At 57.5% G+C, this 16,359-nt stretch overlaps 1 protein-coding gene across 1 annotated transcript; it reads left to right on the top strand.

Moving 5' to 3' along the window:
• The first annotated feature begins 4,313 nt into the window (after positions 1-4,313).
• PYGM (glycogen phosphorylase, muscle associated) lies at positions 4,314-15,777 on the top strand. Its single transcript, XM_081098925.1, has 20 exons — positions 4,314-4,632; positions 5,650-5,751; positions 5,846-5,924; positions 6,007-6,110; positions 6,468-6,599; positions 7,926-8,037; positions 8,125-8,207; positions 8,543-8,686; positions 8,988-9,080; positions 9,314-9,460; positions 9,590-9,753; positions 10,057-10,171; positions 10,683-10,784; positions 11,146-11,293; positions 11,822-11,880; positions 12,009-12,150; positions 12,577-12,784; positions 14,843-14,977; positions 15,154-15,220; positions 15,334-15,777. The coding sequence occupies exons 1-20, from the start codon at positions 4,390-4,392 to the stop codon at positions 15,481-15,483; spliced, it is 2,529 nt and encodes an 842-aa protein (XP_080955051.1). The 5' UTR covers positions 4,314-4,389; the 3' UTR covers positions 15,484-15,777.
• Positions 15,778-16,359: the final 582 nt, after the last annotated feature.

The raw sequence follows: 16,359 nt of genomic DNA, 5'->3' as shown, positions 1-16,359 counted from the left end.
CGGGGCTTAAGGAAGCTTCGGAAAGTTCAGTAGGTCCCCTAAACCTTGGTTGACTGAAAGGAGATGGGAAATCTGTCCTTAACTGATGGAATGGAGGCAGCTCGGGCCTGGCACCCTCTTTGACCTTGGCTTCACCTCATTGCTTCCCCCACAAGCTTGGTTTCCCTGGTGGGCTCATTGGGCGGTTAATTAGCTCTTTGAAGCTCTGAAAGAGGCAAAGTGGCGCTATGTGGGTTTTAGAAATAAAATCAATAAACGACTTAACCACAGCCCAGCTATCTCCTCTGTCTCCCCTGGGGCCAGCTCCATTCCTGTGCTCGCTCCTCTGCTCCCTGCCGTCAGCTTTTGTTAAGGTTTGGAGAGTAACAAAGTGGCTGACAAAGGCATCCTTCGCGGGCCTTTCTCCAAGCAGCTCTAGACCCTGAAATGGAAGGGAGACAACGGGAAGCTTGGCCTTCAGAATGGCAGCGAGCCACCTGCCTTTGTGGCTGGATGGGAGAGATGTGGACTGCTCCCCTCCCCTCCCTCCTGGAGACATCCTAGGTGGGAAAGGCCTTCTGTGTGGCCCTATTGTTCCGGAGGACCAGCCAGCCCTTGTTCCTGTCTGTGCCGCATCTCTCCACCCTCCCAAAGCTTGGTGGGTGGAAGGAATGCCAGCTGGGAAAGGTGAGTGCTCGGGCTCTGTTACTGAGCCAGCCAGTGCTCTGGAGAAGCCCAAGATTGGTCCAGGGAAGGAGGCAGGGTTTCCGATGAGAAACCTAGTCCGACATAAATAACCTGGAAGTAGTTCAGGTTGGAAAACGTGCTTTCAGGATTCTTTAAAATAAATGCACACGCAACACCAGGGAGAGAATGAGCAGGGAGAAGGAACACAGTGAAATGAGAAGTAGGGCTGCTTGAGCCTGGGTTTCATGCTGCTGTGTTGGGGCATCAAAGGAAAAAAGCTTGGAAACGGAGTTGGAGGCCACTGACAAAGACTGAAAAACCCCACAAGAAAGGCAGTTAAATGAGAAGGACATTCGTTACCAGCCGCTGTGGCTCATGTTCCAGGAGGTCACAGGGCACGCGCCTGGGTTGTAGGCTCAGTTCCCAGTAGGGGGCGTGCAGGAGGCAGCCCATCAATGTTTCTCATCAGTGTTTCTCCCTTTCTCTGAAATCATTAAAAACATTTAAAAATACATGTTACTGATTTCAGAGAGGGGAGATAGAGAAACATCAATGATGAGAAAGAATCATCAATCAGCTGCCTCCTGCATGCCCCACACAGGATCAAACCCACAACCCGGACTTATGCCCTGACCGGGAATCGAACCATGATCTCCTGGCTCATAGGTTGATGCTCAACCACTGAGCCATGCCAGCCGGGCAATAACATTGTTTAAAGGTGCATCTGTTTTCCAGTAGAAATGGTATGTCCCAGTTCAAGTGCCTTGAGTGCAGGGGAAGGGCGAGCACTGAATTGATAAGAGGGCTGTGGGCCAACTGCTAGAAAAAGATTGAATTTGGGAGCTGAATAAAAAAATGGGACTGGTCTGGCATTGGCCAGTGTTGCCCGATTGGGCATAGTGCTACACCAAAAAGCTGCCAGTTCGATTCCATCTCGGGGCACATGCCTGGGTTGCGGGCTTGATCCCCTGTAGAGGGCATGTAGCAGACAACAGATGAATGGTTCACTCTCATTCTGAAAATAAAAAATATTTAAAAAAAAAAAGATGGGAATAGCCCTGCCTAGTTTTGTTCAGTAGGTAGAGCATCAGCCCTTGGTCTGAAGAGTCACAGGTTTGATTCCTGGTCAAGAGCACATACCTCGGTTGCAGGTTCAATCCCTGGCCCCGGTTGGTTGCGGCGCCAGCGGGAAGCAACCAGTGGATGTGTTTCTAACGTTTCCTCTCTTTCTCCCCCTGCCCCCTCCCTTCCACTCTAAAAATCAATGGAAAAAATATCCTCACTCCTCTGGTGAGGATTTAAAAAAAAGATGGGAATGGTCTGTTGGGAGCCAGTCCTTAGTGGCAGGAAGAAGTTTTACAGGCAATTAGGGGTCAGTATAAAGTTTCATGTTGCCAAAGCGTGCTGCCACAGTTGGGGTGTGGTGAGAACACACATACGGGTGTGCTCTGCTCGGACCAGCCCTCCACAGAAAGTGCAGGCGGGCGAGAGGCCTGGGGGAGGTGGGGTGGAGCTGAGCAGAGGCCAGAGTGCCGCCACGCATTCCTTTTGGAAATAGAAGACCTAGAAGAAGACAGGTCGTGCCTGGCTGGTTTGGCTCAGTGGATAGAGTGTCTGGCCTGCGGACTGAAGGGTCCCAGGTTTGATTCTGGTGAAGGGCACCTGCCTGGGTTGCAGGCACATCCCCAGTAGGGGGCGTGCAGGAGGCAGCTGATCCATGAATCTCATCATTGATGTTTCTATCTCTCTCTCCCTTTCTCTCTGAAGTCAATAAAAATATATTAAAAGTCTGAATAACAGTTATTTAAACAAAGAAAACAAGTCTTTTCTTTGGGACCTTTTCCTCCACCGTGAAGCATGGCACTGTGGAGGACCAGCATGGTAATGCCATCTTGGGGAATGGGCAGAGCAGGGCTCGGGTGTCAGAGGCCTGGATGGACTTGGCATTGGGCCCCGCACTGAGCTATGATTCCCGGGCTAGGCCTGCTGTGGGTCAGAAGGTCCTCAGGAAGAGCTCGCCTTCCCGTGAACCAGGCTCCCTGTAGCATCCTGCAGGTGTCCAGGCCTCTGACCTTCCTTGGTCAGACAGAACACCCAGTTCCTCCTCCCTGCCCCCCCAGCCCACCGGCCTGCAGCCCAGGAGGCCCAGGCAGCCTTTAAAATAGCGCAAGGCCCTGGGCTCCCTTTGCTTAAAGAAGAAAGCAGAATCCAGTCAGCTTCCACAGTGCAAGGCTCAGAGAAGTAAAGCACCAGCCTGAGGACACACAGCAAATCCGCGCTGGGGTCAGTCCCTGCGCAGGGAATTGGGGGCAGTCAAAGCCTCCGGAGGAAAATGAATGGTGTGAAGTCCCCGGGGTGCAGGGGCTTCTGTTTTACAAATGAAGTCATAGCTGTGAATCCTGGACCACTAAGTCCTTGTCCAGTGGGTGGCCCAGGTGGGAGGGGTGAGTGGGAGAAGGCCTCCCATCACCTGGCAGCTGCATCACAGGAAGACCTAATACCATTGGCCAATATTATGGGGGGTGGGGTGGGTGGGTAGTACGCTTCAGTTTCTCCTACCCCTATGGGCCCACAGGACTACAGTTCCCAGGGAACCCTGCTCCAGGCTGTTGGCCCCTAGGCAAAGTTGGCCTGTAATCTGACCATTCTCGAAAGGTCATTTCAGAGCTCCTTGAGAGACAGCAACAGGGGGAGATCAGCTTGGGTGGGGGTGGGGGTGGGATGGGGATAGTGGCCCTGCCTGGGTGACATCCCCCATACCACCCCCTGAAACTCGGGGTCCTCATCTCCCTTTTCTCGAGACACCAGTGTCCCCTGCTAGCTGCACCTCTTCTGTTTGGGGCACACTGACTCTCAACTCCTGCCCCTTCAGCCGGAGGCGGGGAAGGGGCCTTGTCCCCTTTTGCCACAGTGTGTGGCCTTCCCACCAGAGTGCAGGTAACAATAGCCCCCAGTGTGGCCACTGTGGGAGCTTGACCAGAGGTCATTCAGCCTGTGGCTTGCAGTCTTTTTGGGTAAATGTCTAAAGCAGACCAGGCTGGCCCTAACTGGTTTGGCTCATTGGATTAGAGCATCAGCCTGCGGACTGAAGGGTCCTGGGTTCAATTTCCAGTCAAGGGCATTTAAATAATAATAATATAATTAAATAAATAAGTAAATAAAGCAAACCATGCTGCTCATGAAGGCTGGGCCTCCTGACACGTGCCCACTTGACAGCCCCCTCAGACTCTCCTGATTGACAGCCCACAATCCAGCCCCACCCTTCATCTATAACCCAGGAAAAGGACCAGATCCAGGCAACCTCTTAACCCAAGGTCACAGCCCCTGGGCTCCAGGCAAACCTCGGGCCTCTCAAGCCAGCACTCGCCTGCTGCATCTTGTTTCTGACCCTGCGGGAGGCAAGACAGAGACCCCAGTGTGCGAGGCCTGGAGGAAGTGGGTCAGCACAGGCTGTGAATGAGCCGGGCTGAGCCTGGCCTGGCCTGGCCCCTTATGGAGCTGGCCTGTTCTCCCTGCCCGCTCTCTTCTCCTCCCCTCACCCCCAAAATAGCTCCTGAGCTGTCAGGCCAAGACCCTCCCATCCTGGGGGGAGGCGGGGCATGCTGCCCAGAGTCTGGCTTTAAATCAGCGGGCTCCTGGGGATTTCCACTCCCTGGCTGGAGGCACCCCTGAGGCCGCCTGTCCACCGATCCACCAGTCAGTCAGGCCCACCCTCCCGCAGCCATGTCCCGGCCCCTGACAGACCAGGAGAAGAGAAAGCAAATCAGTGTGCGCGGCCTGGCCGGCGTGGAGAACGTGACCGACCTGAAAAAGAACTTCAACCGGCACCTGCACTTCACACTCGTCAAGGACCGGAATGTGGCCACCCCTCGGGACTACTACTTTGCGCTGGCCCACACTGTCCGCGACCACCTCGTGGGCCGCTGGATCCGCACGCAGCAGCACTACTATGAGAAGGACCCCAAGGTGCTGCGTGGGGCACCCCGGGCAGGGGGATGGGCTGGGGGCCCTGCCGGGCCTCAGAGACCTTGACCAAGTGGCAGCCCCTTCCTGGGGTCCGTTTTCTGTAGCAGTTTCCTGAGGTTGGAGGATGCAGGGGTCCTGGGTGCAGGGGGTGCTGGGCAACCCAGGGGGAGAAACGCAGCAGAAGCAGGTCAGGGGGTTCAAGTCCGGTGGGCCGGTTGCAAAGGCCCAGCACCCACTCCGAGTGGAGGGACTACTGGGGGTGGGGAACAGGAGGACCCCCGAGGCCTGGGTGGGACCTGAAAGAACCGGTCATTGAACGTGTGTGTGTGTGTGTGTGTGTGTGTGTGTGTGTGTGGTGTGTGCTGGGTAGCAGGTGGTGACAGCTGGGGTAGTTGGGGCAATGGGATCAAGTGTCTTTTGGGGTCAGTGGTAAATGTCAGCAACCTGATGCTTCTGGAAAGGAGTGGGGGAGGGGCAGGTGGGTGGGGCAGAGAGGGGTCCCAGGAGACCAGGCACCATCCTGGATCCTGGGGCCTCTCGGTCCCTTGCTAGGACTGAGGCTTGAGGGCCACGGGAGCTGAGCACTGCAAGGCCATGAGTCACTGTGACCTTGAGCGAAGGACTTGCGCTGGGCTTTCCCCTGCCAGGAGCACTTGGGAGTATTTCTCTGTGTCCCCACTCCCTGCTGGGCTGCTGGGAGGCTTGTGTGGGATGGAAGGGGTTCGCATCTCTCCCAAGCACCTGGATAGCCGAGGGCGATACGGCCAGCCCCCTTTTCCAGATGAGGAAACAGGTTCAGAGATGTGCCCAGAGTCAGAGGGAATGCTGGGATCAGAACCTCACCTGTTAGGTCTCAAAGACTGAAATGGGAAGAAGGAAAATGGAGACAGGGCTGGGACACGCTGGGACCTAGGAGCGGGGCAGGAGGGGTGAGAGGTGTAGGCCCGCGGGGCCTACCTGAATGTTGGTTGGCAGCCCTGACCGCCTCCCCCCCCTGTGCGTCTGTGTCTCGGGCAGAGGATCTACTACCTGTCTCTGGAGTTCTACATGGGCCGGACACTGCAAAACACCATGGTGAACCTGGCCTTGGAGAACGCCTGCGATGAGGCTGTTTACCAGGTCTGGGAAGGTTGGGGGTGGGGCCAACCTAGGGTTTGGGGGATGCCCCTGCGGACCCTTGGCCCTGACTGCTGCCACACCCTGCCCCCTCTAGCTGGGCCTGGACATGGAGGAGCTGGAGGAAATCGAGGAAGACGCAGGGCTGGGCAATGGGGGCTTGGGCCGGCTGGCAGGTAAGCGGAGGGTCGCAGGGGGCGGGCGGGCACAGGATGTTTTGTGCCGGGTCCCTGACCCTCACCTCCCTGCACCCCCTAGCCTGCTTTCTGGACTCTATGGCAACACTGGGCCTGGCTGCCTATGGTTACGGGATCCGCTATGAGTTTGGGATTTTTAACCAGAAGATCTGCGGGGGCTGGCAGGTGAGCAGCCTTTGGTCCTGACTTTGTGGGGACCAAGTAGTGACGGAGGGGACCCCCAATGGGTCATCCATCTCTGGATAGACCAGAACTGAACCCAGTCTTGATGAAAAACACCCTTGTTCCTCTGCCATGACCCCAAAGCCAGCTGGTCACTCCTGAAGCAGGTGGTTCTCACCTGTGGTACCTCTTAAACTCTCAGGCGCATGCGGACCAGAGCCCACCCCCAGAGCCCTTCACTTACACCCTGTCTGGGCCACACTAGGGCCACCACTCCTGCGCCTCCCTCCCACTGCCCACCATGGGGTGAGTCTGGTCTGACGCCGCCTCCCTTTCTCCCCTAATCTGCCTTGGGCTCAGATGGAGGAGGCTGATGACTGGCTTCGCTACGGCAACCCCTGGGAGAAGGCCCGACCGGAGTTCACGCTGCCCGTGCACTTCTATGGCCGAGTGGAACACACCAGCCAGGGGGTCAAGTGGGTGGACACACAGGTGAAGACAAAGCCGGGGAATGGGGGAGGACTCGGCAAGGGAGAAGGGAGGAGGAGGCTCCTAGGGGACAGAGGGGAAGGACCTGGAGGCTACTGGACCCAGTCCCCCAATGGAGGACACCAAGGCTCAGAGAGGTTAAGTGACTTAATCGCGGCCACACAGCCAGAGCCAGGAGAGGCTGGAGACAGTAGGGTCACCAGGGAGCCAGGCCCGGAGCAGAGCCGGGGAGGAGGAGCGAGGCTGCCCTGTTCCACCAGGGCCCCTCCCTGGCATGCTCCTTCTCACCCGCTGCATCCATCAGAGAATAATCATGGTGACTTCACGTCCCCACACATCTGAACTGGGGGCTTGGCCGGGAGCAAAGCAACAGGCCAGAAAGGGGAGGAGGGGAGAAAATGAAAGCCTTGAGAGGGGGATTGACTTGTTCAAGGTCAATAGCAAGTTAAAGGAAGCCCTAAGGCCAAACCGGGGTCTGAGCTCCAGCTCAGTCAGGCCTCCTGCTGTGGCCGCAGGGCCTCAGCCCCCAGATGGCTGCACAGGGACCTCTAGGCCTTCGGACTCGGGCATGCGTTCTGCTGCCGTCCACACAGAGGAGCAGCAGGGGCTGGGGTGCACCCGGCTGTCTGCTGCTGGGCCTGTCCTTCCTCAGAGCTACAGCTCCCACCCGGCTCCCAGCAGGCTCCTTAGCGTTGGGAGGGAGGAGTGGATGTGCCCCCAGCCCCACGGTGGTAGGCAGTTATTGGCAGAAATCACTGGCCTGGAATCGAACCCGGGACCCTTTGGTGTACAGGACAATGCTCCTACTGACTGCGCCACACCGGCCAGGGCCAGTCAGTCATTGGTGCTTGCTAATTGTGGGAGGTGGGGCCAGCAGCAGTCACTGCGGTCAACCAGGCATAAGCTCCTTGGATGGCCTTGGCCTCTGACTCCTCCAGTCAGGCCCTGGGATCCCCCAGCCCTTTCATGCGTCCAGAGTGTCCTCGAGGTTGTGCTCAGGCCAGGCAGGCCAGCTCGTCGCCATCACTGCAGTGGCCACCAGCAGAGCCCCACCTTGGGCGCTGGGCTCTCCCTGCCTCTTCCTCCCATAATCCTTACAACATCCGGCCAGGCGGGGCCGGGGGTATAGGGGACGCTGGGGGTGGCCTCTCTTTATGAATGAGGCCCAGAGAGCCACGTTGAGGGCTGGCTGGAGGTTGCCCACCGTTGGGACTAGACTCTGGGGTTGGGAGTCGGCACAGTGCAGGGACAAAGCCTGGAGTCCCAGCTCTCAGGGCCTCAGGGTGAGACAGAGCGGACGCCAGCTCCTCATCCCCGCTGTGCGCGCAGGTGGTGCTGGCCATGCCTTACGACACGCCCGTGCCCGGCTACCGCAACAACGTCGTCAACACCATGCGCCTGTGGTCTGCCAAGGCCCCCAATGACTTCAACCTCAAGGACTGTGAGTGCCGCCGCTGGTGAGCAGCCCCCGCCCACTCCAGCCCGCGCTTGGCCCGAGCCTGACCCTGTCCCCACTTTTGTCCTCCAGTCAACATTGGTGGCTACATCCAGGCTGTTCTGGACCGCAACCTGGCTGAGAACATCTCTCGTGTCCTGTACCCCAACGACAATGTATGTCTCCCCCCTGGGCTGGGCAGGAGAGGGGAGGGCCTTTCTCTGGGGCCCTTGTCACATCCAGGACATATTGCTGGCTGTGTCCTGTTTGTCACCCCCCCCCCCCCGCCCTAGACCTGGTTAAGTGGGAGGATGCCTAAGTCCTGGGGCAGCGGTTAGGATGGGCACTACCCCCATGACTACTTCTTGGTGGGGAAGACCCGGGGTCCTGGAGATGGGGCAGGTCGGGACTCAGGGGACTGGGTGTCTGTGGGGTCTCTCCTGACCCCACCCACAGTCGTGGCAGGCCTCCCTCAGCACCTTGACTCCCCTCTGCCTTCCACCGTCCCCAGTTCTTCGAGGGGAAGGAGCTGCGGCTGAAGCAGGAGTACTTTGTAGTGGCTGCTACGCTCCAGGACATCATCCGTCGCTTCAAGTCCTCCAAGTTCGGCTGCCGGGACCCCGTGCGCACCAGCTTCGATGCCTTCCCGGACAAGGTACCCGTGCGGGGGGCCGCCCTCTCCACCTGCTGTGACGTGTGCCGCCATCTCCCTCCGGCCTCAGCCTGCCCCATTGTATGAGGGGGACGGAGGCTGGTGGCTGGGGTGTGTGTGAGGGCGACATGCTCTGGCTGCTCGATCTGGGCCCGTGATCTGGGCTTTGCGGCGGCTCCTGCCCCACAGCTGCTCCCTGAGAGCCTCGCCTCCAGCTCAGCCCTAGCCTAGCGCTCTGCTGGGCACTCTGACGGGCAAAGGTTTGGAGCCCAGCCTGACTCCCCGCCCGCCCCCCTCCCAACAGGTGGCCATCCAGCTCAATGACACCCACCCCTCCCTGGCCATCCCCGAGCTGATGAGGATTCTGGTGGACCTGGAGCGGCTGGACTGGGACAAGGTGGGCTTCAGGACCCTTCTGCCCCCGCCTGACCCTTTCTGCCTCAGGGTCCCCTTTCCGGGGGGGGGGGGTGGTGGAAAGATGTGAGTGAACAGAGGGCAGTGTGAGGCCCGCAGGGTGGGTGTCCTAGGACCCGGCACCGCAGTGGCAGAGCCGGGCTCCTGGCGGCACAGTATGTGTGGAGAGCCCTAGGGCTGAGGCCTGGGGATCCTGGGTCTCCACTCCTCTGCCAGGCATGGGAGGTGACGGTGAAGACCTGCGCCTACACCAACCACACGGTCCTGCCCGAGGCCCTGGAGCGCTGGCCCGTGCACCTCTTGGAGACGCTGCTGCCCCGGCATCTCCAGATCATCTACGAGATCAACCAGCGCTTCCTGAATGTGAGCGGAGGAGGTGTGGGCAGCGCGGGGCCTGGGACTCAGACGGGGGAGCTCTGGGCATAGCTCTGAGGGTAGGGGCTGGGGCTGGGTTCCCGCTTCTGGTCCTAGCTCTGGGCTCTCCTGGCACAGCGGGTGGCAGCCGCGTTCCCAGGGGATGTAGACCGGCTGCGGCGCATGTCCCTGGTGGAGGAGGGCGCGGTGAAGCGCATCAACATGGCCCACCTGTGCATCACGGGGTCTCACGCCGTCAATGGTGTGGCTCGCATCCACTCCGAGATCCTCAAGAAGACCATGTGAGACCCTCCCCTCCGCTGGGCACGCCCACTCATAGACACACCCACTCATAGGCTCGCCCCTCACTGCACAGCACAGCTGGCCCTTCAACAGGTAGTAGCATCGCTCTAACAAGCTCCTACAGCCCTGACGTCGGGTGCAGTCCTGTCCCCAGATGGCTCTCTCTTGCACACAGCAGCACCTCAGACCCCCAGGTCTCTTTCATCAAGAAACCAGGATAGGGACCCAGAAGGAGGCCTTCATCCCACAGGGGTGAGTGGTGACCGCCCCCACACACCCCCAACACACACTCCATTCTGCAGCTTCAAGGACTTCTATGAGCTGGAGCCTCATAAGTTCCAGAACAAGACCAATGGTATCACCCCTCGGCGCTGGCTGGTTATGTGTAACCCTGGGCTGGCAGAGGTCATTGCTGAGGTGAGAGGTCGCTGTATGGCCAGTAAGGGTCAGCAGGGGCTCCTGCAGGGATCAGCGGGGTGTGGCCATGTAGGTGGGTGACTGTGGGGTGTCCAGTGCGGGGCCGAAATCCTTGTTGCATTTTGTTCCCCAAGCCTTGCATGCACAGGGAGGAGAGGAACCACGGTCTTACTTGCATGAGGAAGTCCTAAGGGCCGGAGAGGCCCTGGCTGTGAAGGTCACCTGGAGGTTACAATCTACTGGAGGGGTCATCAATGGGTCACATCTGAAGGGGACAGAGATTGGGAGCAGGAACGCGAGTCATTGCCTGTATGAGGAACAGGCCAGGGGGAAGGCCTGCTGGGTCAGCTCAAGGTCAGGAGGGGAGGAAGATGGACATTGACAGATCACTGGGAAGCTGGAGAGGGAGGAGCTGTCTGCCGTGGATGGGGCTTGTCTGACCTGGAAAGGGACCCCCCTGTAAGGAGGACGAGGAGGGGAATGAGCCTGACCGAGAGCCATCTTCCCGCAGCGCATCGGGGAGGATTACATCTCGGATCTGGACCAGCTGCGCAAACTGCTCTCCTATGTGGACGACGAAACCTTTATCCGGGATGTGGCCAAAGTGAAGCAGGTGGGGAGCATTGCAGCCTGGGGCCGCCCACTTATAGGCCCGCCCACTTTAGGCCAGGCCCGCTGTGCCAGGCTGGGAGCAGAGATCCTTCCGTGCTGGAGGGCCAGCCGTCCAAGTCAGGAATGGCCAATGGTCAGCTCTCCTGCAACCACAGGCCACTGGTAGAAGTTGCATGAAGTCCGTGGTAGGAAAGCATCGGCGGATCTCACTGGAAGAGTGCTGGCATTGATTAGCAATGTCTGCCCTGGTGCAGGCGTGGATGAGGTGGCCCTCTGTCCTCCACCTCCTGGGAAAGAAATGAGACTGTCGGACCTCCCAAGGCTGAGGCCCCTTGGTGAGCTCCCCCCTCCCCTGCCTCCAGGAAAACAAGCTGAAGTTCTCTGCATATCTCGAGAACGAATACAAAGTCCGGATCAACCCCAACTCACTCTTCGACGTCCAGGTGAAGCGGATTCATGAATACAAACGCCAGCTCCTCAACTGCCTCCACATCATCACCCTTTACAACCGTGAGCTGCAGGGCCCCGCTCTGTCTCCGGGCTCTCCCTCCAGTACAGCGGTTCTCAACCTGTGGGTCGCGACCCCTTTGGCGGTTGAACGACCCTTTCACAGGGGCCGCCTAAGACCATCCTGCACATCAGATATTTACATGACGATTCATAACAGTAGCAACATGACAGTTATGAAGTAGCAACGAAAATAATTTTATGGTTGGGGGTCACCACAACATGAGGAACTGTATTTAAAGGGCCAGAAGGTTGAGAACCACTGCTCCAGTACCTCCCAGCATACTGCATGCTTCCTAGACAACATCTCCTTTGGCCTCGGGACAGCTCTTGGGACATGGAATTATCCCCAGTTTACAAATGGGCAAACTGGGGCTCAGAGAGGGGAAGGGACCGATCTGAGGTCACACAGCAAGTGATTGCTCAAGTCAAGGCCTACGTTCTGCCAGCGTGGGCCTTGGCTGATGGGTGCTGTCAGGAGCTACTACCCAGAGGGGAAACCTGGCCCACTTCCTCCCTCTTTCTCCACAGGCATCAAGAAGGAACCCAATAAGTTTGTTGTGCCTCGAACGGTGATGATTGGAGGGAAGGTGAGAAGCTGGGCCACAGACCATGGCTCTGGTCTTTTGATATCTGGGTTGAGGTCAGCCTTGACTGTGTTGCAGGATGGGGGTAGGAGGTTCGGCCACGGAGCTGACTCCAGACTGCGCCCCCACAGGCCGCCCCTGGGTACCACATGGCCAAGATGATCATCAAACTCATCACGTCCATTGGGGATGTGGTCAACCATGACCCGGTGGTGGGAGACAGGCTCCGCGTGATCTTTCTGGAGAACTACAGAGTCTCGCTGGCCGAGAAAGGTGGGGTGCCACCGCCGGGAACCCGAGGGAGGCTCTGATTAGCTTGGTGCCTGGAAGAGGTATTAGTTACCTCTTCCTGAGGTGCTTGCACTTTAAAGAAGAATCTGGAGAGGGCAGTAATTAAACCATGAGGATGTCCCCTGAGCTCCCCGGCAGCATGGGTCAAATTACAGGGGAGATGGGCCTTGTTGGTGTTTGTCATGTCACACAATGGAGCGGGGCCGGGGGGAGTCCAGCTTAGATCCCAGATGTTCAAGAATCATCCAGAGGTTGGAGCCTGAGAAGGAGACTCCGTGGTTGAAGTCTGGAGGGCTGGGGCGGGAGGGGCTTTGAACCTGGCTATGCCTAGGCCCGCCTCCCTCGAGAGTCCCCAGCTGGGGTGGGACTCTTCCCAGAGCTGACCCTGTTCTGCTGCTGCCCCAACAGTGATCCCGGCCGCTGACCTCTCTGAGCAGATCTCCACGGCGGGCACTGAAGCCTCCGGCACTGGCAACATGAAGTTCATGCTCAATGGGGCTCTGACCATTGGCACTATGGACGGGGCCAACGTGGAGATGGCGGAAGAGGCAGGAGAGGAGAACTTCTTTATCTTCGGCATGCGGGAGGAGGACGTGGAAAAGCTTGACCAGAGAGGGTATGGGGGTCGAGAGCTCCTTACTTAAGAGTCTGTGGGCAGGAGGCGCCGGGTGTGGCTGCTGGAGGGTAGGGCTGGGAGCAAGAGGCATGGACAGGCTAGTGCAGGCTGCACAAGGTCGTAGTTATGCCATCAGAGTTCTGGAAAACTGCTGAGGTAACTTACCAAAGAAAAGGTTAATGAAACAGGAAAAGAAAGTAGTAACACAGAACCGAAGGAAAAGGAAGAGAAAATTATATCAATCCTAAGAATATTATTTCTGATATTGGAAGTAAACTAAATTCTTAGTTCCCTGGTAGCCATGGCAAAAAGGGAAATATATAATAATAAAAGTGTAATATGCTAATTAGACCGGATGACCTTCCGGACGAAGCTGGGGCTGCGAGGGAAGCCTGGGCCCCGGGTGCCAGAGGGAAGCCGGTGCCAGCAGCCAGGGGAAGGAAGGCCTACTCTTGCACGAATTTCATGCGTCGGGCCTCTAGTAAGAGTATAAAAGTTAACTGTACTTATGGCCAGAAACACAGTTCTTTAGAGGAGACATTTCCCTGGCATTATGTTTTTAAAATTTATTTTAAAATATGACTTTTTTCTTATAAAAGCAATAATGGAAAAATACAAAACCACAAAAAAAACAAAATAACTGTCATCTATAATTTCATCACCTAGATTTAAAGTCACACTTCTCTTTTTCTATGTATATTTATATATGTGTGTGTGTGTTTTTTCTTTTATTTTTATTTCTTTTGTTTGTGTAATTTTTGAAAGTTAGGAATAACTTATATGTCATTTTGAATCCTGGTGCCTTCTTTAACAGTGGAGAGGCATTTTCCATGTCATGAAATAGTATTCAAAAATATTTTTTTTAAATGTATTTTATTGATTTTTTTTTTTTTTTTACAGAGAGGAAGGGAGAGGGATAGAGAGTTAGAAACATCAATGAGAGAGAAACATTGATCAGCTGCCTCCTGCACACCTCCTACTAGGGATGTGCCCACAACCAAGGAACATGCCCTTGACCGGAATCGAACCTGGGATCCTTCAGTCCACAGGCTGACGCTCTATCCACTGAGCCAAACCGGTTAGGGCTTCAAAAATATTTTAAATGATTGTGTAGTGTTCCATCGTATGGACATGTCATAACTTATTTAACCACTCCATATAGTTAGACATTAAAGTTGATATTCCCTGTTGGTATAAATACCACTGTAATGACCAACCTTTTACATCTCTGGCCACATCGCCCATCCTTTCCTTAAGATAATTACTAGAAGGGGATATTTCTGAGCCAAATTGTTTTCCAGAAAGTTAGTACCAGTTTACACCCTCACCAACAGCCTAGGAGAGCTAGCATTAAGTATTGAAAGGAATTTCCCTGGGAAGCCTGATCCTTCAGGTTCAGACTTAGTCCCGAATCCCCGGGAGGGAGACGTGACGTATTTCTAGCAACATGTGCAGAACTAGGCTCCAGAAGGACAATTTTGGCTGCAGGATGGAGAATGGACGGGAGGGAGCAAAGTGCAGGTGGGGACCAGTGTGGGGACTCACGCCTTAATGCTGGGAGGGTCACGGGCAGCACCAGTGCTGGGGACAGGGGTAGGGACACTGTTGAGGAGGTGGCCTTCGTTTCTGGTTGGAAGAGGGGAGGGGAGGGAAGAGAGGAGCCTGGCCTTGGGGATGCGTTTGAATCCCTGTGGTTGAGAGATGGATTGTGCTGCCTCAGAAAGGCGAACGCTAGAGGCTCCTCCAGGGCCCGAAGGTGAGGCGAGGGTTGGACTGGAGAGAGCAGAGGGGAAGACATTCCTGGGAGAAACGCTGGCTGGAGGTGCTGGTGGTATGTGACACTTCTGTCTGCCCTCCCCAGGTCTCGGTTTCCTCATCCCCATAAAAGGTGATGAAAAGCTGAGCACAGAAGGGAGAGGGCCTCCGGGGAAGGAGTCAGTGGTAGCTGCAGGGAGGGTGGGAGCAGGCGGGCCCTGGGCCTTAGGGCTTCTGGGATTTTCTCTGGAGGAAGAGCCAGGACCCCCTCTCCTGGGCGCTGACTGCGGCTCCTCCCTGCAGGTACAACGCCCAGGAATACTATGACCGAATCCCTGAGCTGCGCCAGGTCATCGAGCAGCTGAGCAGTGGCTTCTTCTCCCCCAAGCAGCCCGACCTGTTCAAGGACATTGTCAACATGCTCATGCACCACGACCGGTGAGCCCGTGGCTCAGGGGACCTTGCAGGGGGCGCTGCTGGGCTGGGCAGGGCTCCTGGCAGGTGGGGCGGCTCCCTGGGAAGCAGCATCACTCTCCAGGCCCCCAGGAGTCCACCAGGACAGGATGGGCTCGGCCTTGACCTCAGGGAGCTTCCTGCCTGCCATTGCCCTCCAGGTTTAAAGTCTTTGCAGATTATGAAGACTATATTAAATGCCAGGAGAAAGTCAGCGCCCTGTACAAGGTAAGGGGTCCTGGGCCAGGGGCTGGCAGGGCTTTGGTGGCCCTGGCTGGGGTGAGGCGGAAGGTGGGGACCCCACCAGCAGAGTGAACCCAGAGTTCCCTTTTGGCCTGTAGAACCCGAGAGAGTGGACACGGATGGTGATCAGGAACATCGCCACCTCCGGCAAGTTCTCCAGCGACCGCACCATTGCCCAGTACGCCCGGGAGATCTGGGGCGTGGAGCCTTCCCGCCAGCCCCTGCCAGCCCCTGATGATCTGGTCTGAGCCTCCGGACCAGACCCCAAACCTGCTTTCCCCGACCCCCACCCCCACCCCCACCTCAGCCTGTTTGCAACCCCTTGGGCCAGCCCCAGCTCCTCCCGCAGAGGGTGGGGAACTGGAGTTAGTTCTCTCAGCCTCTTCCTGAAACTCTCACTGACTCCCAGCCCGAGGTCACACCGTCCATTGTGACTGAGGACACTGCTCCCATCCTGTCTTCGGGCTTCCTGCCCCTCCTATTTATGGGTCTGACCAACCGTACACCCTCCTTCCCCCCCAATAAATTGATTCTCCTTGGGAGCCTCCTTTACTTCTCTCTCTGGTGGGAAATATTTTTAGCTCTGGGTGGGCACAGCAGCAGCTGCGCAGTCACCGTGGCTCCCCCCACCCGCCGCAGGTGCGTCCCCTCGGAAGGAGGGGGCGGCCCACGGAGGCCGGGCCTGGGACTCTCCGGCCCCTTTCCCCACGTCACCCTCCACGCCCCGCTTCCCAGTGCTGTGTCCATACTAGGTCAGCGGCTGCCAGGCTGGCCGGGGGCGGGGCGGGGCGCCCGCCTGGGTGCGGCCCACCGGGGCTGAGGATGGGGGACTGCGGAGGATCCTCGCAGTCGGGGTGAAATCGGGGAGGGGAGGGACCCGCGAAGGCCGGTGCAGTCTTGTCTCCGCCCTCAGCCCCGCCCCACTGCGGCGTTTTAAGGGTCTCTAAGCCGGTGCCCTGCTGGCACTACAGTCGGGGGAGGTTTGCGTGGGGGCATTCACAGACTGCCCGCGCTGGGCCACGCTTGCCCCCACCCCACTGTGGGGACAGGAGCAGGAAGGGCCTGCTCCCAGGCCTCACAGGTTGAAGTGTGGGGCGGTCCTGACTCCCCGGCCCTGAGTCAGG

This window comes from Myotis nattereri (genome assembly GCF_964212035.1).
Source record: "Myotis nattereri genome assembly, chromosome: 9".
Lineage (NCBI taxonomy): Eukaryota > Metazoa > Chordata > Mammalia > Chiroptera > Vespertilionidae > Myotis > Myotis nattereri.
The sequence above is the reverse complement of the archived record's forward strand: the minus strand, read 5'-3'. Positions and strand labels throughout refer to the sequence as shown.